This window comes from Phocoena phocoena, chromosome 1, assembly GCF_963924675.1.
Source record: "Phocoena phocoena chromosome 1, mPhoPho1.1, whole genome shotgun sequence".
Taxonomy (NCBI): Eukaryota; Metazoa; Chordata; class Mammalia; order Artiodactyla; family Phocoenidae; genus Phocoena; species Phocoena phocoena.
In genome coordinates, this window is record NC_089219.1 from 185,940,474 (window position 1) to 185,963,054 (window position 22,581).

Consider the following 22,581-nt stretch of genomic DNA (forward strand, 5'->3'; position numbering starts at 1 on the left):
TGCATAAATCTTTTCAAATTAGTGTTTTCACTTTCTTCAGGTAAATACCCAGGAATGGAATTGCTGAATCGTATGGTAGTTCTATTTTTTATTTTTTGGAATCTCCATACTGTTTTCGACAGTGGCCGCACCAATTTTCATTCCCACCAACAGTGTACAAGTGTTCCCTTTTCTCCACACCCTCACCAACAAATTTGTTATTTGTTGTATTTTTGATGACAGTCATTCTGACAGGTATGAGGTGACATCTCACTGTGGTTTTGAATTGTATTTCTCTGATGATTAATGATGTTGAGCATCTTTTCATGTACCTATTGGCCATCTGTATGTCTTCTTTGGAAAAATGTCTATTCAGGTCCTCTGCCCATTTTTTTTAATCTATTTTCTTTTATGTTGAGTTGTATGAGCTCTTTGTATATTTTGGATTTTGACCCTTATCAGATACATCATTTGCAAACACCTTCTCCCACTCAGTAGGCGAAGCAAGCTGGATTTAGAATGCCCCTGCCACTTACTGGCTCTATTACCTTGAACAAACCCTTTAACACCCTTGAATCCTAGAAATCTCTGTCTGTAAAACGGACTGATACCACCAGTGAGCTTAGTTTCGCTCGTGGGATTCCGGGGAGCCCCAAATGAGGGGCCTGTCTGAGTGCCCTGAAGGATGCACACAGAGGAGCTAAGAGAAGCTTTGAATTTTTCCCACAGCTTGGTCCCCTGCATGTTCCTGGTCAGGGAGCCCCTGGAGCAGGGGCACAGCTAGCAATACTCGGTACAAATTTGCAAGAAGATTGATGACTCCCTATGGGAGTGGGGGGCAGGGCCTCCCTATGCTCTCTGGCTACTGCAGTATCTCTGCGGGGCTGCTTTGTGAAGAAAGGGGTTTTCACTGTCAAGGGTGTCGGACTGGATGGTCCCCAGGTGGCCCCAGCTGCCTGCCATCCGGACTGGTGAGGCCATAGGCTGGCGCATGCCAGGGCTGTCCACTCGGAGGGGGAAGGGGCCACTCAGGGAGCCAGCGCAGCTGGCAGGGTCCAGGCCTGTGGGCCCGGCGGGGACAAAGCTGCTCTGAGCTGCCTCTCAATGGGCGCCTGTGTTCTGGTGGGGGCGGGGTGACCCCCGCCTCCTCGCTCTCCTCTCGCCGCCGCAGGATGTCCCGGGCTGGACTGGGGCAGAGGAGGTCCCGCACAGGGAAGGTCAGGGTTGGCCGCTGCGCCTGAGCACTCGGAGGTGGCACCAGGATCCGGGCTTCTGGGGGCCGGGACGCCGATTGGGCCGAGGCAGGGGGCGGGCCCCGCCGGCCGCAGCGCCCAGCAGCCACTGGTCCCGGGGGGGACTTGGAAGGAGGAGCCCGCTCGGGGCGTGTCCTGGGCGTGTCCTGGGCGGAGCCCGGACGGGCGGAGCGCGGGGGCAGGGTCAGCGCAGACCGGCCGAGCCCCGCCCAGAGTAGGCGGAGAGGAGCCGGCGGGCGCGCTGGCCCCGCGGAGCTGGGCGGCCGGCGTCGTCCTGCGCGCCCCGCGCCGCTCCCCGCGCCCCGCCATGCCGCCCGCCGGGCTCCGCGGGGCCGCGCCGCTCGCCGCGATCGCGCTCCTGGTGCTGGGGGCGCCCCTGGGTAAGGGCCGGGGGCCGGGGGCGCGGGAGAGGTCTCTGCGCGCGGTCCCGGAGACCCTGGGAGAGCCCGCGCCCCGGAGACCCTGGGGGAGTCCGCGCCCCGGCGTTGCGGGGTCCGCGGGAGGGGAGGGCGGCGGGTGCCGGGCGTGGGGCCGACCCCAGGGGCCGCTCCGGGCAGAGGCCTCTGGGCGCAGGGACCAGGGTGGAGCTCCGGGGAGGGGGAGTGGGAGTGGGGCTGGGCGGCCACCGGGTACCCCCGTCCGTGCCCGCAGCGCTGGCCGGCGAGGACTGCCTGTGGTACCTGGACCGGAATGGCTCCTGGCATCCGGGCTTCAACTGCGAGTTCTTCACCTTCTGCTGCGGGACCTGCTACCATCGGTACTGCTGCCGGGACCTGACCTTGCTTATCACCGAGAGGCAGCAGAAGCACTGCCTGGCCTTCAGGTGGGCTCCGGCCCCTTCCCTCCTTGTCCGCCTCCACATCCTTCGCCCACACCCAGGGCTCCGGCTTGGGCACGAAGCGGGGCTGTAGCGCCGGGGCTGGGGAGTTCCAGGAGGGGCTGGCTAGTTACCGTCATGTGGTCACCGCTGGCTGGGCCGAGCCCTCCCCTCGCTCCGGGCCTGCGCACCCGGGCGCAGTGGAGCTCTGGGCGCAGTGGAGCTCTGGCCGGAAGGTGGGAGACGGGGTCTGATTCCCAGGTCTTCTGCTCACCAGCTGCATGATCTTGGGGAGGACGTGTCCCGGGTGGGCCACTGTTTCCTCTCTATGAAAAGGGGGGGACACAATGAGTGGTTTTCAAACTTCTTATTGGAGGGGACGCTGACATATAGAACAGGTATAGGGAGACTGTGATTAAAGAGGGATCTGAGAAAACAGCTCTGGATCATCTCCCAGGGGGCTTTCAGGGCTCCCGTGCTGGATAGAGTCTAACCAGTTAAGTCATGGACGGGGGCACACACTCCACATCTCCGCCAGCCACTCTCTGGCCAGCAGGCTGCCTGGCCTTCCGGGAAGCGTGGTCCCCTAAGATCTACCCACACCAGTCGGGCACAGCCCCACCGGGAGACCCACATCTCGGTTTGTGGTGGCCCCCCGCCGGCCAGGGGTCCGAGCCCAGTGTTACTGTCGGCGTGGTGAGGATCCCGCCCTTGAGGTTGGAAGGTGAGGGGACCTGTTCTTTGTCTAAGTCCCAAGACCATCGCGGGCATCGCCTCCGCCGTGATCCTCTTCGTGGCCGTGGTCGCCATCACCATCTGCTGCTTCCTCTGTTCCTGCTGCTACCTGTACCGCCGGCGCCAGCAGCTGCAGAGCCCATTTGAAGGTGCGTCCGCGTGGGACGGGCCAGGCTGAGACCCACGGGGGTGAGCTTCCAGACACACACTTGCCAGCACGTAACCCCGGGAACAGGAGCGTCCAGGGGCCTGTGTGAACGCTGGCCTGGTATGCACGAGTGCGCCTGCACCGCTTGCCGTCATCCACGTGTGTGCCCTGGGTGTGCGCATGCTCGAGGCTCGTAAGGAAGCGCTTGGGGTGGGGCCTGGAGCGTGAACGTCGCGGGTGCGCTCCGTGCGTGCTCGAGGACGTGCGCCTGACTTGGTGTGTGACTGCACCTGAGCCCAGACCGGCGGGCGTGAGCACGGTGACTCCCGCCCGGGCGGGGGATCAGTGTGGGGGGACCCCCGTTGGGGGCAGCTCCTCTAGGCTGCAAGATTCCAGCCCCACAGCGGCCATCTCCTTGCCCAGGTAAGACGTTCCCCAGGCCGTGCTCTCTGGCCCAGGAGGTCTCTGAAACCCCCTGAGGGAGCAAACTGCCGAACCCAGACCGACCAGCGGGGGCCACCCGCAGGCTCCCTGCTGGACTCGGCCGAGCAGGGTCTGGGAGCAGAGGCGGCAGGGCCTCCCGGGCCGGAGGAGGTGGCTTCCCATGGAGGCAGGGCTCTGAATACTGGTCCTTGGCCCCCAACTAGGCCAGGAGATCCCAATGACAGGCATCCCAGTGCAGCCGGTGTACCCGTACCCCCAGGACCCCAAAGCTGGCCCTGCGGCCCCACAGCCTGGCTTCATGTACCCACCTAGTGGTCCTGCACCCCAGTATCCACTCTACCCGGCGGGGCCCCCTGTCTACAACCCTGCAGGTAAGTGAGCCCTTTGCTCCCACCTGCCCGCCCCCACCCCCTCACAACCCGAGTCCTTCTCCCAGACCTACAGGCTGCCTCGGCCCCGTGGGTCCTGCGTGGCCCTGCGGTCAGGGGCTCCCTTGCGCCCTCCCGTGCCATCGTGACCCTCACCCTGTCTCCTTGGCTTGCAGCTCCTCCCCCATATATGCCACCCCAGCCCTCCTACCCGGGAGCCTGAGCAGCCAGCTGCGTCTCTGCCGTCCCTCAGGGATGCCCCCTCCTGAACCTTCATGCGGCCCGGGGGTGGGCAGGGTCCTCTGCTTGCCAGGCCCCAGACCAAGCCACGCCCTGAGACCTTCTGGGAGCAGAGCCCCAGGGAGAGCAACAGGAGCTGAGCTGGAACTTGGCCGTGAATGAGGGGTGGGTGGGGAGGGCCTGGGACGCGTGGACTATTTTTATCCGGGGCGGGGGAAGGACAGGAAAGCCTGGGTCACAGCCCCTGCTTTCTTTTAGTCCCTTCTCCTCCCAGGACGCCAGCCGGGAAGGCTGGGCTGCTCCTGTTTGCCCGCCGTGGGCTGAGGGGGCTCCACTGGCCGTGGGCAGAAGCCCTCCTGCTGGCGCCCCCACGGGCCGTGCCCCGGCTGCTGGATTAAAGCTGTAATGACATGTCACGTGGGTTGTGTCATTGGGCCACGCACAACTTCCTGGCTCTGCCGGCAGCCCCGCAGCCCCGAAGCAGGGGAGGGCGGGTGCCAGGGCTGAAGCACAGGCAGAAGCCCCCAGGCTGAGGGCTCCTCAGGCTGGTTCCCAGAGCCGGGAGGCGGATCTTGCCACTGCGGGGAAGAGGGTGCTTGTTGGTTGGTTACAGATTCCCCACGAGGGGCCGGCGAGTGAGGCACCACCGCCGCACAAGGGCCCCTGCCCCTATTCGGTACACTTGGACTCACACTCGGGCCCCGCCCCCGTCGAACCTGGGTGTGTCTGTGTCTGCTGAGGTTGCCGGGTCTCTGCGTCCTCATCTGTAGAATGCAGACGCTGCCTCGGGGCTGTCCTGAGGGTGAACCGTGTACAGGAAGCTTGGTCAGGTCTGCCCTTCCCCATCAGAGGAGGCAGCCTGGGCAGGTGCTGTCAGCTGCCTTGGAGCACCAGGGGAGCCCAAGGCACGAGGCCCCCAGGCCCAATTCTGTGTCTCTACTGGGCCAGGCAGGTCCCCTCCCCCACCCCCCTGACCTCGCCTCCCGAAGACGTGGGCCAGTTTTTAATTCAAGTGGGAAAAGTGCCAACTCAGCTTGGGAAGCCACCCAATCCGCCATCTCCCCCTCACCAAGTCCCTCGGCTCAGCCCCCTCCCCTCCATCCGCGGTCCTCCAGCCCCACTGCAACCTGCTTGCCCTCCGGTTTCCTCAGGCCTCTGGGCCCCGGCAGCCTCGTCTGGATGGCCATTGTGCTAACCATGCCCGGGGCCCACTGGAGGCTCTTGTCACACAGCCCAGGCGGGGAGCTCCTGGGCCAGCCTCTTTGGGGCCAGGGTCAGACCTCTGTCCCTGGACCTGACCCAGATGGAGGGGAAGCTAGGGCTGCTGGGGCCAGAGCTGGGACCACAACTGCAAGTCCACCTTTTCCTTGAGGATGGGGCAGAGAGGTGGGAGGGGCCGCGAGTGTCCTGGCTTCCGGTCGCAGGTTCTGCCATCACACGCTGGGAGAGGCGGTCACCAGGTCACTCCAAGGTTCGGACCGTCCTCCTCTCTCCTGAAGCTGGGAGGTGGAGGAGGTTTGCAGGATAAGATTTCTGAGTTTCCCTAAGAAATGACGTGTAAATGAAGCAAGGCCGTGCTGGTCAGAACTAATTATCCTTATGTCAACAGCCTGGGGCCAATTAAAAATTGCTCTGTTGTCTGGGAGGGGAGTCAAGTTTATCCCAATCAGAGCTGCCTCCCGGGGCGCTGCCCCCAACACTTCCAGTCAATTAACTCTACAGAGCCCTGAAAATAAGAGAATTCTCAGAAAAGGGGAGACCGTGACAGGAGTGCAGCTTCCACACGTGGGGAGCAGAGAGGAGGGCCCCCTCACGTTCTCTAGTTTTAAAAACAAGACAGCACCCTGTCTCCAAAAGTGCCACGTCCTCTGTGGCCCAGCTCCTCACCCGGGGACGGGGCACGGCTGCCCCTGCACCAGCACCCCGGAAAACCGGCAGACACCTTACAACGTGGGGGGTGGGGGTGGGGGGTGGGAGGAGCCGTGATCCTCAGGGATCGAGCGAAAGTGCGGTCCTGCTAGCCTGGGAGGGACCGGCGGGGACCCTGAGGGGAGGTGTGGGAAGCCGAGATGGGGAAAGGTGGCCTCTTACACGAAGCCCGCCGGCCTGCACTGTGGGGAATGCTGTGGTGCTGGGCAAGCTGAGCCCCGCGCAGGCAGACTGGGAGAGGGCTAGGGCCCAGGTACTTGGAATACAGTCAGGCCAGGAGCCAGAGGTCAGCCGGAAAGGGGAGCGCTGGTGGGGCAAGGGGAAAGCTGGAGGGCGGGTGGGATAAAGGAGGGGGTGAGGCCTGCAGAAGGGGGCCGAGGGGTGGGGGGAAGGTGCGTGGCCAGGTAGGGCAGGTAGAAAACGGGCAAGGCGGCTGAGGGGGACCCTCCCCAGGCCAGCAGCCTGTCTCCCTCCCCCGCCCTCCCCAGCAGGCAGCTGGCACACGCCTAGCCAGGCTGGGTGATCTTGGTGGGTGACCCGTGTTCGGATCTTATGCTCCTTACAGAAGCCACCTGAGTGGCCTTGGTCCTGACGCCCAGCCTGGGCCTCCTACGACAGGAAGTGGGCCGAATAGCCCTGCCTGCAGGCCCGGTGCCTCCAGGGCCTGGGCCCCAGCTTGTACACACAGCCCCCAGGCCCGGCGAGGGGACGGAGAGGGGATGGGGGAGGGGGGCACTTTTCCTGCGGGCAGGGCCTGGGGCCAGAGTCTCAGATGGACCCCTGGACGGGGTGGGGGAGAGAGTGCGGCGGCCGGAGGGCCCTGGGGGAGCCTCCTGGTCCAAGTCGGCAGGAAACCTGGGTTTGAATACGGATCCATTAGCTGTCAGGTCGTTTGCCCCGCCTTGCAACCCCTCCCCTCAATTCAGCTGATCCCAGAGCACCCGCGCCCCGAGGACGCTCCCGATCGCCGCCCCCCCCGCCCCCGACCCCAGGCCTCCCAGCAGTTGGGCCTCGCCAGGTCCAGCTGTCCACCCTCCGGGCTCGGAACGCTGCGCGGCAGAAGGCCCGGGGCCGCGCTGTCCGCCAGGTGGCGCTGTCCGCCAGGTGGCGCTGCGCCCCCAACCCAGGCTCGGAGGGGATGACGTCATCGGCCTGCGGAGGCCACAGCGGAGGGGGAGGGGGAGGGCGGTGCCCTTGGCGGCCCAGGAACAGCAGAAGCTGATCTTCTGTCGGCTAATCTTGAGTTAAGTGTGTCACGCCCTAAAGCGACAGGTCCAGCTGGAGCTCTAGGAGCTGGACCCCGGCGGGCGGGGTCGCTTAGGCCACCTGAGCCCCTTCACCTGCCCTTGTCGGTGCCGGGAGGGGGCGTCACCAGGAGCAGCTCGGGGCGGAGCTCGGGATCCTGACGAGCTGAGTGGTCGCGGCCCGTGTCACACTCTCTGGGCCAGGCTTTGTCTGCGACGCGGAGGTGACGTCGGTCCGGCTCGCAGAGCTGCAGCCTCGGCCCGCAGACTTGCTGCGCTTAGCTTGGGGGCGGCAGTGTGTCCCCCTCCGGCCCGGCCTCGGTTGGGTTTCTGGGGGACAGGCGCGTGGGTGGGGGGAGGGGGCAGGGTGCGCCCAGGGATCTGAGCTCTCTGCTTCCGGGACCAGGCTGCGCTCTGTTTCTGGCCAGACCTAGCTCAGGGGTCCCGCTTCGGCGCAGGGACGCCCCACCTCCGCCCTGCAGACGGCAAGCTGCAAGAAAGCCTACATCTGACCCACACCCAGGTGGCAGTTCCACAGCGACAGGGGTGCAGCTCCTTTAGCCGATCAAACCAGAGAGATGCCTTTGCTATGTCGGGGATGGAGGGCGTGGGGCAGAGGGGGCACAGCGGTGCGGGCACTGCTCCCCAGCGGCCTGGGGCTGCTGGGAGGAGATGGCTGGAGCCCGCGGTTAGGAAGGGTCGCGAAGGAGCATCCAGAACGCGCCTAACATAGTCATCCCAGCGCCCTGCGCTGCCCTCTGCCTGCCACCTCGACGGCGGCTCTGCTCAATGACCCCAGGGCCTGGACGGCGGGTCAGCGGGAGTCCCCCCACCCCGTCTGAGTCTCTCCCTTACGCTCTGCTTTCTGCGGATGGGGGCTTGTGTGTGGCAACCTGGGGAGGCATGGCAGGGAACCTGAGTTTCTGGAGCCCTCCAGGGAGCCCAGGTGAGTATCGGGACCCTCAGGACAGCACAGAGGTGAGCACAGCCAAGCACAGCTAAAGGCTCGTATATATTATCAAAATCTTATGGAAAAACAGATACACAGCTATTTATACAGCAGCAGGTGGGTGTGAGGCAATGTCTGCTTTGGCATCAAACCTTCAGGTCCAGCTGCTGTCTGTCCTCTCCTCATGTCTGGAGCCCACTCCCCCAAGGCTCGCTGCCCCTGCCATGTCCTCTGATTAGCTGGGAGGGGCTTGGGGGTGTCCTCAGCCCCTCCTCCCTCTTCCCTGGGCCCTTGGCCCTCCAGTCTTCCAGGCTTGCCCCACACAGAGAGCCAGCAGCCCAGCGGCCTTGCCCCAAGGGCTCCTCAGAGGCCTGAATCCTGGCCCTAGCGGGGCAGTGGGGCCGGGCGGGTCACGTGGTCCCTGGGAGACATCGTTCCTGGATCCTAGGACTTTGGCAGCTTGCCAGCCGCATGGGCCCCAGGCGTGCCGTCTTCTCGGTCACGTGCTGAAAGGACTCTTCTTGTCCAGAAACCTCAGCTCCAGGTATGAGACATTTGTGGAGAGCCTCAGAGACAAGAAAAGGAAAGCAAGGAGAGAAGGCATCCTTCCCGGAGCTGGCCCAGGCCTCCAGCTCTCCCACGGCAGGGCAGGGACGTCCAGGGCAGGTCAGCCGGCGTGGCGGGCGGGGTCTGTGCGGCCCTGGGAAGCGGGGCCTGGGCAGGCGTGGCGTCGCGGATGGCGCCTGCAGCCCGGTCCTACTGCAGCAGCTTGGGCACCTCCACCTGTCCGGGCAGAGCAGAGCCAGTTTAGAGGAGGGAACCCAGCGGGGGCCTCTGGAATCCCTCTCTCTTCCTTTCCTGCTGGGCTCACAAAGAGATGACGTGTGGACAGAGGGAGCCCTTCCCCTTTTCTGTGAAAACCTGATGCCATCGAATGACCCTGGAGTTACAGTCGAGGTTGTGCAGTGTCTCAAGAGTGACCATGTAGGGGTGGAGTCAGCCGGGCAGAGGACCGAGACTCTACCACCCAGGGAGGCCGAGCCTTGAGAAGCAGGGTCTCCAGGGACGGAGTGCTTCCCAAAGACCTTTGGGATAAACTGACCTGTAGGGCTCGGCTGGTCCTGAGAGGGAATTAGGAAAACAAAGACCATTTGGGTTTGGGGAATGGGGGGAGGGAGGAAGGGTCTGAAGCTTCTTCTCCGTTTCTGGGAGAAACGGGTTTCACTGCTGGATGAGGGGCTAAAGGGGGCCCCCCCGAGAGGAAGGCCCGACTCCCTCGCGGGCAAGGCGGGGCGGCCAGCCTGGGGCAGAGGGCGGTGGGATGAGCCAGCCCCCTCCCGGCCCCGCAGCACTGCGGCTCGGCGCACCCACTCACCTTCTTGAGCTGCTTCAGGTTGCTAGAGCGGATGGCGGCCAGCAGCTGGTCCCGGGAGTTCTTCTCCTGGGCGGGGAGGACCTTGTCGCCCATCTTCCGCTGGGTGGCCGGCGAGAGCGAGTTCTTCAGGTTCTCCATGAGGAGCGGTGGGGCCAGGGGCGGCGGCGGGGGCGGGGGCGCGGCCGGGGCGCCCCCTTTCCCCGGGGAGGTCCTGGGAGCGGCCCTGGGGGACGACTGCGGGGAGGGTCTGGGGGAGCCCCGGGCGGGGGCCCCGGCCCGGGGCAGCTCCAGCAGCGCCTCGGCCCCGCGGGCCTCCCGCTCCTGCCGGCGCTCCTGCAGCCGCTTCTGCCGCTGCCGGTCCATGTTGCGGCTGAGCAGGTTGGTGACGGTCATGCGGGGCCCGGCCAGCTCGAAGTGGTAGCCCAGCTTGAGCAGCGTGGTGTTCTCCTTGAGCAGCTTGGCCATCTCCATCTCGGTCTTGCCGCCGCAAATGTGGCGCTGATTGTGGAAGCGGAGCTCCGTCAGCGAGCTGTTCTGCAGGAGGGCGCGGAAGATGGCCAGGATGCCCTTGCCGGTGATGCGGTTGGAGTCCAGGTTCAGGCTGGTGATGGTCTTGTTGGCCTTCAGCATGATGGCGATGGCGAACGCCACGTGGTCGTCGGCCCGCGTGTTGGCCAAGGCGAAGACCTTGACGGCCGTGTTGAACTCCAGCGCCTCGGCGAAGCGCACCAGGATCTCGGTGGTGATGCAGTCTGAGTTGTTCACGTTGAGCTCCGTCACCTCCGGGTCGTTGCTCTTCACCCGCTCCAGGGGCTCGTCAAAGACGCTGGGGGCCGCCTCCTCCTCGGCCTGGGCGGGCCCGTCGGCGGGCTCGGCGGGGGCTCCAGGGGCTGATCTCTCTGGCGCCGGGCTCTTGGTCTCTTCACGGGGGGCCTCTGCACGACGGGGCTCCTCTTTTCTGGCCTTCTCGTCCTCCGGCCTGGCACCCCTGTCCCTGCTCCCTCTCTCCACCTCCTGGCCCTCCGTCCGGGCGTCCGTGTCCTTCCTCTGCCCCTTCACCTTCTCGGCCCCCTCTCTCTGGCTTGCTTCCTTCTTCTCCTCTCCCTTCTTTCCCTTGTCTCCGCTTGCACTGCCCTGCTTCTCCTCGTCCTTCCTGGGGGCTGCCGTCCCCTCCTGCGCCCGCCCCTCCTTCCCGGCCTCCTTCTTGTCCACCGCGGCCCTGACCCGGCCCTTCTCGAGGCCCCTGATGAGCTTCTCCTCCTTGGGCCTCTCTGAGCCTTTGCTTTCAGCTTCGTCCTTGTCTCTTGAGAAGCTTTTCTTCAAACCGCCTCTCTTTGGCTCCTTCCCCAGGTCTGAGTCCCGTCTGGGGCCCAGGGGCTTTTTGCTGGCATCTCTGCCCCTTTCCTCTTCCTTCTTGGCATCTGTCTTGGTCTCCACTTGCTTGCCCTCCTAAGAATTCAGGAAAGAAAAATAAACATGAAGAGCTGGCTACGGAGGCAGAGGAATGAGCCTGGGGACAGCGTGGGGGTCACTTATGGAGCCGCCTGGAGCCTCCAGACAGCCTCCGTTGAGGACGCCGTGCGGGGGCCTGGGGTCACGTGCAGAGACCGAGCTGACATCGGACTCACAGAACGTCAGGGTCGCGAGGCCCCAAAGGGAGTTCCTGGGCAACTGTGGCCCTTCCTCCCCAGAGGATCTCAGACCCTGAAGCGCCCCCCTCTGTCGTGGGTGACTGGGAAGGTGGACCCTGCTGAGCCTTGCTGGAACATCCTTAGAACTGGTCGTGTCTTTGTTTAAAATTTTAGATTTTTGTCCATATTGCTTTCTTCGTGTTAAATTTGATTTTTTACGGTATTCGTTAAAACATTAGTTGTCTTGATCCCTGGGCTGCTGGGCTCCCCTTGCTTCCTGTGCTCCGGGCGGGAGCCTCAGGGCCTTGCCCTGGCTCCCAGCAGTAGGTCAGTGATTCTCAGATCCTGGGGTTTTTACAGCAGAGACCTTTTCAGAGGAAAAAAAAGGTTGGAGGGACCAACAAAGGACTGCTTATGTTTTATTTCATCAGTTAGGAGTATCTGTAAATTCTGTCCACCATCCTCATCTCGTTGAAATAAGAAGGAGTCAACAATAACGAAGGAAGGTAGACGTAACAGAATAAAGGACATACCTTTGCATCAGATATATGTGGCTTTTTGCAAAGTCCACATTAATTCCCTTATTTTTTAGTAAGCACTTTGCTAAGGCCCAGCTCTCTCTGTGAGGAGCCCGGGACCCACCAGGTCAGCTGACCTCGGGAGAGCTGGACCCATGCTGCAGCGGCGGGGGCCGTGGCGAGGATGCTGTGTTGAACTAGAGGCTGGAGCGTGAATCCTGCACCTTATCCTGAGAGCCACGGGAGCAGCTGAATTGCCTAAGATGAGATATTAGATTTAACCCTGTCCAACTGTGATAGACCCCAGGGCAGCCGGGACCCCAGGGTTCATTTAGCTCCGCTGCCAGAATCCCATCAGGCAGCCACGGGGCACGGGGCCTGGTGAGCCAGGGCCTTGCAAGGCACCACTTCCCCCTCCTGCCTCGCAGGCCCAGGTCGGGGCTCGTGGGGCACAGAGCCCTCTCCCACTCACTCCAGCTCCCAGAACCGGGGTGACCCTTCAGAGCACCTTCCAGGGCTGGGCCAGGAGGGGTGGCGACCGTGCCTTGATTTGAAAGGGAGAGAGGAACTTGCAGATAAGAGGCCAGTGAGGGGCCCGGTGGCTCAGCCCTTTTAGGACATTTGTAAGAACCCACCCACCGTCTGGCCAGGGAGCCCCTCTCCCGCCGGGCTCCAGAGTGGTTCCATCACAGATGCCGTCCCCTCGAGGAGATGTGGGGGAGCTGGGGCCGTGGCCCACCCCCCAGATGGAGGTCAGGCGCCCGGCCGTGCCCACGGCACAGGGTCCTGCTGCCCTCTGCAGAGCTCCCATGCCGCTCACAGGCCTGGCTTGGAGGGAAACCGGGGATCCAGAGGGATGATAACTTAGCCAGCTTCAGCCAGCGTTCGCGAGAACCCGACTTCAGACCTGTCTCACTGGCGCCCCCGTGGGGCGGGGGGGGGGGGATGGGCAAAGGCACCACCCACTGCTGCCCGCAGAACCTGCACGGCCCGCAGAACCTGCACGGCCCGCACGCAGCCTCTCAGGACTGTTTTCCAACATCCTAGCCCTCTCTCTGCCCCCGCGTTGTCTTCACCGGGATTCTCCCCCGACCTCACGCGCTCCCCGCACCGGCTCCTAGTGGGCTGGGCTGGGCCACGTGTCTGCTCTACAGGGGGGGCGCCATCCCTTTAAAAAGAACCTAATGAAAAACAGGCCGGGGGTGGGGGGGGGTGCGGGGTGGCGCTGAGTAATCATCGTTGCCTCCAAATAGCCAGGAATGAGTGGGGCTGGGGCCGAGAGCTCAGACGTTGCCTTAAAAGGAGAAGCAGCCCAGCGTCGTCCCAGGGCCGGGCTTCCGCGGAGCCGAGCTTCTCGGCACAGAGCACGCTGCCTCCTTGCTTGCGTGACGCGGACGCCAGGCCGACTTCTGCTGCTGGAACTGGGGCTGCATCCTGGTGACCTCTGGGGGTGACTCTGTGTTCCTGTCTCTAGGCCCCTCGACGAAGGGGGTTTAGGTTGAGTTAAACTAGGGACCTCCGTGGAGCAAAGGTCTGCAGGCCTCTGGATGACACTAAGGAGAGTTACCTTCTTCCTTTGGGAAAAGCTTTCGGGTCAGGGGCGGCCACAGGCGTGGTTAGGGACTTCCTCGTGGACGCAGGGGAGTGGAAAGGGTGACCTCGGAAAATCTCTAAGGACCTGTGACAGTGGCAGGGACCTGCCGTGAGTCCAGGGTCAGGGTCAGGGAAGGAAGCAGCTCCTGGCCCCCAGCTCCTCCAGGCCTTTTGGCCTCATGACTTTGCTCTGTACCTTCACGTGGTCAGGATCCAGGTGACGCGTCTTTGGCGGGTGTGGACGGCAGGATGCAGTGTCTTTCCCCACCTTGGGCCTTGCACCACTTCCCCGGGAAGTCTCGTCTGATTGGACAGGGGAGAGCATTTCCCACTTCCACTGCCAAAGCAGGAGAGGAAAGGAAGTGCGTGCCTGTCGGGAAGTCCCTAAAAATGAGGACCCCCTCCCGGCCTGGTGTGCTGCATTGAGCCCCGGCCCAGCGGTGCCCTGCGAGCTCACGCTGACTGCCACCAGGTCCTCTCTGTCCTTCCTGTGACCCATCACCTGAGGAAGAGTAATCCTGGCCCAAGGCATCTGCAAGGAGGGGTCGCAGGCCCCCAGAGGGCAGGTGGAGCCTGGGAAACGCCTCAGAAGGGGAGGGAATGCAGAGCAGACCCGCTAGCCTGGGAGGGGGCGGGGCCGAGGGGCGGAGCCGAGGGGCGGAGCCAAGGGCAGGGGTGTGGCCACCGCCTTGAGTTTAGGTGCAGTTGCTCCTTCCCCACGGCAAGAGCAGGGTGATGCCCACCCAGATGGTTCTGTGTCCCCAGGGCTGCGTGGCGAGGCCCCTGAAGGTCTGTGTCCAGTGCATCCGGGCTGCGGGCAGGGACGCGCTGCCAGCACTCTCTCCCCAGACTTCACTGAAGTTCTGGGGGCGCTGACAGCCTCGAGGGTGTGGAGCGGAGCCCCTTAGAAGACAGCATTTCCCCTGGGCCTTGGCTGGGGCTGCTTCTTTTTCCTCCCTGGTCAAGGTTCCATTTCCCGGGAAAGCATCAGGGGGCGTGTCCTGCTCCCATGCTCAGAGCGCCCCCCCAAACACCTCTCCTTCCTGTCCTGCACCTGCCCTGCCCACCAGCCCCTCCGTGTCTCACAGCCCAGCTCGCACCCCCCTGCTTCTCCCCTGAAGCCGGCTGGCCGAGGGCTGGGGCCCTGGCCCCCACTCTCTCCAGGCACCTGGTGACCTCTGATGTCAGGCACTGCAGCTGTCAGGGCCGTCTGTCTACAAGGGAGGGCAGGGAGGAGACGGCCATGGGCTGGGGGCGCCCGAAGTTCCCCTGGGAGGGCCGCTCCCTTACAGGGCTGGCGGGCGTGAGGGCAGCACAGGGGCAGGGCCAGGGTCCACGGGGGCCTGGAGAGCTCACTCCCTCCAGCCTCCTGCTGCACAGAGGGCCAGCTCTCTCACTGTTTTCCACCAAGAAGAAAGAGTCTAGATTCTCCCAACAAGAAGTTTCAGCAGAGTCCATCAGAGTCCATTGCCTTTGGGGGGAAGCGGTATTCCTGGGGCTGGCAGTCCTGGGAGGGACGGCGGTGCCCGTTTCCCTTGGTGGTTCGCGGGCAGGAGCCTCTCCTGAGGCTTAGGCCAGCTCATTGGACTGAGCTTCAGGTCTGTAACAACTGATCATCCCCTAGAAGTCTACGGTTCCCTCCAGGGCTGTCGGGAAAATTCTGCCTATAGTTGCATGGGCGTTCATTGGCTTTGCAGGCAGCTTGCAGGAAACTGAGACCCAGAGGGTGGCTTGGAGCTGGGGGAGGGGGAGGGGGCACGGAAGGAGGGGGCATAGGACTTTGACACCCCTTGGTTAACATTCCCGGAAACATACTTTTTGGGGTGTTCACGGCTCATACAGACACTCAGCTCCTGCCCATAACTGGTCAGTCCCCTGAGAACGGGGGCTGGGAGTGGAATTCCCATTGCTGGGCTGGGGTCTGGGCCCCTCACTGTGAGGGCAGCACCGTGGCTTCTCGCACTCTCTGAGGCCCAGGACGCTGCTCCCAGCTCTGCAGCTCCCAACACAAGGCCTGCAAGTGGGCAGTGCCTGTCGGGACGACGGCCATGCCAGGCGAGGACATGCTCAGGGCCCTCCGTGCTCCCAGTCTGGAGCCCCACGGGTGGATAAGGTTAGCGCCAGTCCGCACCCGCGAACACAACAAGCTGTGCTGGAGGCTGTGCCCCTCGACCCCCAAAAGAAAGCCTCCTGCCTGCTCAGGACGCCCGGGGACGTGTCGCCCTGAGCCCAGGGGCCAAGGTCAAGAGGTGGAGAGGAGCCACCCGACACCCAGGCTCCAGCCCATCCTGGGGACTGCACACCAGGGACAGCGAGGCACCCACTGTCCTGCCCAGTGAGGAAACCGGTCATTTCCCAGCTTTGGCTGCGTCTGGAGTGGGCACCACGCCCCCCACCCCTGCCGGAACTCTCAGCCCCAGTGCGATGCTCTGCAGGGCTGTCATCGTCCCCATTTCACACAGGAAGAAACTGAAACCCAGGGCCGCACGGCTACCCCCGAGGAGGCTGGGCCTCCAGCTCTGGGGTCTGAACCGTTTCCTCCACAGCCCACCGTCCTGGGTTTCACTGAAACGCTGTGCTGAGGGCTTGGCTTGAGCCGTCCCTCCCGTTACTCCTGACCGTCTGTCCATCCATCCATCCATCCAAGCAGGCAGAGGGAGCTGAGCTCCGGGCTTAGCAAGAGGAGGCTTGGGGACGTGGGGGTGAGGGCCTCACCCGCGATGACCTTCCCTGGTGTCTCATGTCTCACGGGCTGCCTTTCGCTGTCCCTACACGCCTTTATCACGTCGTCAGAGTATCTTGGAAACAAACACGGAAAACCCACCGCCGTTGGACAGTGTGTGGAAGGGGAGCACATGGGCCGGGGGCCAGCGCTAACATTTTCCTGGCTCTGCGGACGGCATATCGGGGGAAGTGAGAGGCTGGAGGTCAAGCTCAGATCTCCTGGGCTCTTCACTGCCCTTCCTGCCATCCGAGGAGTGGGTGCCACCCCCCCTCCAGGAGCTCCTGGCAAAGCACGTGGAGCACACCTGACGTTTGTCCCCTGGGTGCCCGGTCGTTGGCACACACAGAGGGACAGCTCTGCACCAGGCTGGGGGAGGATGCAGGTGACCCCGCGTCCCCCTGGAAAGGCTTGGCCCCTGAGGTGCAGAGAGGGCAGGGTGGGAATCCCTCAGGAGCCTGGGACTGGGGTGGGACGGGCAGCCAGCATTCCCTGGTTCCCCTGGATTTCACGTCCAGGCTGGCAGGAGGGGCCCCGTGGCCTCTGCTAAGGTAGGCTGGTGGGGAAACAGCCTCGTGGGAAAGAAGGTCAAAAAAAGGAAGGCTCCCGCCTGCTCAGGGCACACGGGGACGTGTGCACCTGGGGGGCACTTCTTATTTAGATGCTGAAGGAGTCAGCGTCTGCAACGCCGGGCCTCTACTTCCCCGTGTTGGTTTTCCCACATTACTTGGCACTGACACTGAAATTCAGAGGGCCTGTGTGCTTAACAAGGGCCAGAAATGAAATAGATGGAGGCTTGGAAGTCAGTCCTGAGGACCCTGACCTGCCTTCCCGCCCGGCCCCGGACCTGCAGCCCAGAACCGCTTAGGCAGACCGCTGAGCCAGGTCAGACCGGTGGGGCAGTGTGAGGCCCGGGCTGGGGGAGGATGCAGGTGACCCCGCGTCCCCTGGGAAGACGGCCCAGGCTCTGCCTTCCGGCAGGGCCAGCGGGGGGCACTTCTATGTTCCCCACAGCCTCTCCTGAGGAGGCCAAGCCCCAGCCGGGGCCCAGAGGCCCTCGGGGAGTCTGCTTAGGCTCCCAGCCTCGAGGATGTCCGGAGCTGGGGAGGGAGGTGGGAGCTGAGAGGCATCAAGACAAGCCGGCCAGCACCAGAGCCTGCCCCCCAGGATGGCCCTTGAAGGAAGGCGGTAAACAGGGAGGCGGCCCTGGGGACCAAGGTGGGAGGCTCGGGGCGGGGGCCCCTGACAGCCACTTTTATGGCTTTACTCTCCACCTCTACCGCTTTATCCCAAAGGACGGAGCAGCTGGGGAGAGGCTGCGTTTGCTTTTCCAAACCAGAGACCGGTTACCTTCAGGCCGAGACCTGACCCCCAGGACTGGCACCCATGGGCTAGTTTCCGGCTGCTTCCCCAGCGGTTTCCCTCTGGACCACGACCTGCAACATGGTCCTTCAGGACAAGGCTGGAGCCCCCCACTGACTACTCAGTTCTCACCCCATCACCACGGACCCTCTTGTTGCTGAGGAAGGTGCGTGGGTGAGAGTGAGATGAGGTCCTGCTAAATGGAGGGGTCACCTGCCGGACAGGGACCCTCGAAAAGCTCGAATTCAGAATTTCTTCCTTTTTAAGGCTAACATCCCATTATATGTGCAGACCGCATCTTGTCTGTGCACTCATCCTCGGATGGACCCTTGGGTTGCTTCTGCCTTTTGGCTGCGTGAACCAGCTGCTGAGAGTGGCTGGGCACGGGTGTGTCTTGAGTCCCCGCTTTCAGTCCTTTTGTAAAAAAATCCTTTTCACATACTTCATTATTTATTTTTAAAAATAGTCCTCAACTTTTAGGTTGTGCATTTCTTTTTCTTTTAAATTAATTATTTACTTATTTATTTGGCTGTGTCGGGTCTTAGTTGTGGCACGCGGGATTTTTGGTTGCGGCGCGTGGGCTCTTTGTTGTGGCGCACAGACTTCTAATTGTGACCTACGGGTTCTAGAGCGCGGGCTCATTAGTTGCAAGGTGTGGGCTTAGCTGCCCCGCAGCATGTGGGATCTTAGTTCCCCGACCAGGGATCGAACTTGCGTCCCCTGCATGGGAAGGCACAGCCGTAAGCACTGGACGGCCAGGGAAGTCCCCTTGCTTTCAATCCTTTTGGGTCTGTACCCAGAAACAGCATCCCTGGAGAGAAACCCAGGTTCTGGCTTCTCTACACCAGCTGCCAGGACTGCTTCACCACCCAACCCTCCTTGTACCGAGTGTGTCAATCACATCCCCACAAAATCCTCAACCGTGGTCACAGCCACCATGCAAGCCCCGGCCTGACTCTCGCCCACTGCATGTCTGTGCTGCTCCGCACCAAGGCTGCTAGACACACCGCCTCCTGAGCCCCAGCTCTGACGGCAGAATGCCCAGGTCCAGCCTTAGCTTTCACGTGAACTTGGGGACCACAGTCCTTCACGGGCTGTCCAGTGGCTTCAACAAAGTTGCATGAAGCTCTAACAGTGCCCAGCGCACAGGAGCTCCCGGCAAAGTCAGGCGTCCTCATTGAGCACATGTGCCAGTCTACAGCCCCTCCTGCTCTCCTTGCCCCTGAGCCGCCCCACCCCCAGTCTCAGCAGACCGCCGCCTCCACGAAAGTCCCCGGAATAAACAGAAACCAACTGCGGGAATCCTCCCTCCTCCTGTCCAGGGCTCCCCTGCCTGGGGCTCTGGCTCCCAGCCCCACGCCCTGCACCTCCACCTCCCAGAACCCTAACCTCTTCCCCTTCCCTGGCCCCCTCCCATCGCCTTGTAAAAGTGCTCACACCTCTCCCAGCACCACCAGGTCGACCAGATCCTGCCTCAAGCCCACCGCCCCGCCCAGGTGCCCTCTGTCTCTATCCTTTTACGCCAGCCTCCCCCAAAGAGTTCTTTTTAAATCCCTGTTCATCTCTGGATCCAACACAGTTTCGCCTCAACCCCCAACATTCCACGGAAATGTCTCACCCAGATCATCGCTGACCTTGTTGCTAAATCGGATTTAGGTCTTTTATTCCTTATCTTGCTTAGTTGCTTGGAAAACATGTGACACTGTGGACCAGCCCTCCCCTCCCCCCTCGAGCCACCTCCTGGCCCTCTGGCAGCTCCTTCTCAGTCCCCAGGCCGTCCTCCTCTGCCTGCCCCTTAAACGTGGGTCTTTTCAAGGTTTTCGTTGAAGCCTCCTTCATTTGCTCTTTTAGACTCTCCCTGGGTCACCTCGTCCACTCTGATGGCATCAGTTGGGTTCTATGTCCTGGTGTCTCTTGAAGCTGTACTTCCAGGCCAGAACCCCCTACGGAGGTTCGGACCCTAGTAACCAACTGCCTAATGAACATCTCAGCTTACGAGCCCCAATGCACCCCCAAAACTCCTCTTCTCTACCCGCCACCACACCTGCTCCATCTTGGTGGGTGGGTCCCCAAATCCATCCTGATGAGAAGGGGTGGTGTAGCATGTGGGGGGCGGCGTGGACCCCTCTGCCTCACTCATCCCTGCTCCCCTTCCCAAGAGATTCATCCTCCACACTACCTTCTCCATCCTCACCAATGCTCCTCTGGCCCAGGCCCTGTCACCTCTCACCTGGGTCACTGCAGACCTTCTCACTGGCCTGCTCTCTGCCGGGACACTCTTCCCACCGCAGCATCGAGACCTTTCTGGAGTACAGATCTGCCAACTCACTCCCTTCCCTGAAACCTTCTGGTGGCTCCCCAGTCCCCCAGGGTAAGCCTTGACTCCCAAGACCTCACCCCAACTTGCATTCCTTCCCACCACCCCCACCTTTGCCATCGCCTTCGAGGGACCCAGACTGCGGGCTTTTGCGACGATGTTCTCACTGCTTGGAAAGCTTTTCCTCCTTTTTCCTGGTAAATTCTTACCCTAATTTTGAACCTTGAGGGATCTTAGCTTAGATCTTTAAATCAGCTGGGATTTATTTTAGAGTATGTTAGGAGGTAGCAATCTAACTTTTTCCCCAAACTTATGTCTGAGTTATGTAATGTCTGGATTACTTTTATGATAAGAAAAAAAAAAAGTTGTTGCAGAAAAAGAAAAGGAAAGAAAATTGTCTTTAGATATTTCAGTTTCATAGCAAAAAAAAGGAAAAAGAAAAACAAAACAAAAAACCAAAACCCCTCAGGTCAGCAGCAGCTAGGAGGGACGGATAGGGCCAGAGATGGGCGTTGATTCCCCATCACGCAGCCCAGCGGCGCTATGCCAGGACCCACCACGGAGCCTGACCCTTGCCCGGCCTCGTTCCAGCAACTATGAGGTCAGCGCAGTGATAAACATGAGGGCTGCTCAGAGGGCAGGGGGGCTCAGGCGCTGCCTCCCACCCCAGTGTAAACAGTTCATCTTTACCTCCCGGGATGGGGGGTGCTTTGTGAACCCGGGACACGGGGCACTTTCTGCTGGCGTCCAGCGCGAGGCCAGGCTGCCTCTGTGTCCGCTTTGCCCTGTGCGTGGAGGGAAGGAGGCCAGCGTCTTCTGGGAAGCAGGTGACGTGGAGACTCGGTGGTCCAGCCCCTGCACCGAACACCTCACCAAACTCTGCCCCTTGGCAGCTTGAGGTCCTCGAGGGCAAAGACTTCGTGTGAAAGAGACGTGGAGTGCTGACCAGGGCAGGACACCCGCCGGCAGGGACAGGGGAGAGTCTGGGGCCCTTGCCCCCTCCTACGAGCTCCAAAAGCCACCCAAAGAAGGGAGGGGCCTGTCTGCGGCCACCGGCATTTCCCTGCAGGGAAGGGGGCGCCAGGTCAGGGGTGGGTCGCGGCTGCACTGGGCCTGCCCTGGCCAGACCCCCGCGGGCGGTGTGAGGCTGGAAGGAACCACCTCCAGGGCAGAAGGAAGGGTGTCTGGTGGATCTCCTCTGCCCCGAAGGCTCAGCGGCAGTGTCTCTGTGGTCCTCAGGGACCTGTCTCTGGCCGCTGGGTCTGGTGACTCAGGGTAGGAAGCTTGTAGCAAACCCCATTTTTGGAGAAACTGGGAAAGCACACGGTAGAAACAAACAAGTCGCTTTGGCCCTCTGCTGTCCGCCGGGCTCGGCTGCCCTGAGCGCCTGCAATTCGTCCCAGGCAGACGCAAGCCAGTGAGTCTGGAGAAGGCTGTAAAGGGCCGCTTAGATGTGAGCGTTTGCCTCCTGTCCCTCCTGCCACCCCTGGGACCTCAGTGGGACCCAGGGAGTGAGATGAGCAGTTTAATAATTTTTAAGTAGCTTGTCTCAATTTTAGTGCTTATAACTATTATAAGAGATCGTTTCCTTCAGTTTTAACATTGCTTTGTCCCAGTTATCCAGGGTTCATATTCCAACTTTCTGTGGCAACTCAATTTTACATAGTATTTTGAAAGGTAATTGTAACGTCCCTGGGTCCCACTGAGGTCCCGGGGTGGCAGGAGGGACACGCCGTCCTCTTGCCCAGCTGTGAGAGGGGGCCTGGCTCTCCCACAGCTCCTCCCGCCTGTTCTGGACAGAGGCCTGGACTCTGCTCTGCCCCAGGCCCCGAGCTCGGCTTCAGGCTTCAAGTCACCATCTTGAAAGGCTTAATTCCTGGACAAGGGGCCTCACACTTCAGTTCTGCACTGGGTCCAGATGATTCTGGAGCCAGTGTCAGGCCGAATAGGGAAAGAGGAGGGAGGATGCAGTGGCAGGCGCCACGTCCCCGGAGCGGACCTGAGACGGTAGCCCCACCTCCCTGCTCCCTCACCTGCCTTCCTGACACCTCAGCACCCTCGGCACCGCTGTGCTGGGGCCAAGCTGGTCCCCTGCCCACCTCACTGCCCTCTCCAAGCCACCTGCACCTGCAGCCGGGGCCATCTCTCGGAAATGTCACCTGGTCAGTGGGGCCAGGCTTTTGGGATGAGCCCCAGACCCCTGAGCAGGCCCACCGGTCCTCGTGACGTGGCCGCTGCCCGCGGCTGTGCCCCACCCCCTCCTGCCCGCACTCCGGTCACCGTGCAGGACACACGGCCTGGCTGCCTTCGAGGTGCCGTTCATGCCGCCCAGTGTCCTGTCCTCTCCCTGCCTGCCTTACTGTCCTCCTCCCCCCAACTTCTCCTCCTCTGCCTCATTCTTCTTTTTTTTTTAATTAAAAAATTTTTTTAATATTTATTTTTATTTATTTGGCTGCATCAGGTCTCAGTTGCAACACTCGGGATCTTTGTTGCGGCACACGGCCTCTTTTGTTGTGGCACGCGGGCTCAGTAGTTACGGCACGTGGGATCTTAGTTCCCTGACCAGGGATGGAACCCGCGTCCCCTGCATTGCAAGGTGGATTCTTAACCACTGGACCGCCAGGGAAATCCCCTCCTCCTTCTTTTTAACTTTGTATTTGGGGAAACTTCAACGGTTCATAAAACTAGAGCATAATGACCTCCTGGCAGCTCAGTCATCCCTGTCTGCCCACCTGTGTTTCTCTCACCCTCACATTATTTCAGGGCAAATCCCAGGTATATCGCTTCATGCACAAACAAATCAGTGTGCTCTAAAAGACGGCAACTTTTGAGAAAGAGAGCTACGACACTGTTCTCTTACCTAAAAGGTTAATAATAGTTAATTCCTCAGAATGGTCCATCAACATGCAGCCCAGGCCCCGGGCCGGGAGCCCCTCCTGGGTGGCTGCCCCGTAGCC

General features: G+C 61.8%; 2 protein-coding genes across 2 annotated transcripts in view; one reads left to right on the forward strand and one right to left on the reverse strand.

Moving 5' to 3' along the window:
• Window positions 1–1,539: 1,539 nt before the first annotated feature.
• SHISA4 (shisa family member 4) lies at window positions 1,540–3,967 on the forward strand. Its single transcript, XM_065894549.1, has 5 exons — window positions 1,540–1,612; window positions 1,884–2,055; window positions 2,800–2,933; window positions 3,580–3,747; window positions 3,921–3,967. Exons 1-5 carry the CDS (start codon window positions 1,540–1,542, stop codon window positions 3,965–3,967), a joined length of 594 nt encoding a protein of 197 aa, XP_065750621.1.
• A 4,191-nt stretch (window positions 3,968–8,158) lies between these two features.
• Window positions 8,159–22,581, reverse strand: part of LMOD1 (leiomodin 1) — a 32,584-nt gene continuing 18,161 nt past the window's right edge. The window contains exons 2-3 of the mRNA XM_065887904.1: window positions 9,482–10,930; window positions 8,159–8,889 (exon numbers count right to left, since the gene is read on the reverse strand). Of these exons, the coding sequence (XP_065743976.1) occupies window positions 8,863–8,889; window positions 9,482–10,930 (1,476 nt within the window). The 3' untranslated portion in view covers window positions 8,159–8,862. The remainder of the gene's footprint in view (window positions 8,890–9,481; window positions 10,931–22,581) is intronic.

Bases quoted from the DNA above. Each gene is read 5' to 3' on its own strand.
- SHISA4 (XM_065894549.1), top strand. From the start codon at position 1,540: ATGCCGCCCGCCGGGCTCCGCGGGGCCGCGCCGCTCGCCGCGATCGCG. The intron at 1,613-1,883 runs GTAAGGGCCGGG...CCGTGCCCGCAG, and splicing joins GGTGCTGGGGGCGCCCCTGG to CGCTGGCCGGCGAGGACTGC. The intron at 2,934-3,579 runs GTGCGTCCGCGT...GCCCCCAACTAG, and splicing joins GCTGCAGAGCCCATTTGAAG to GCCAGGAGATCCCAATGACA.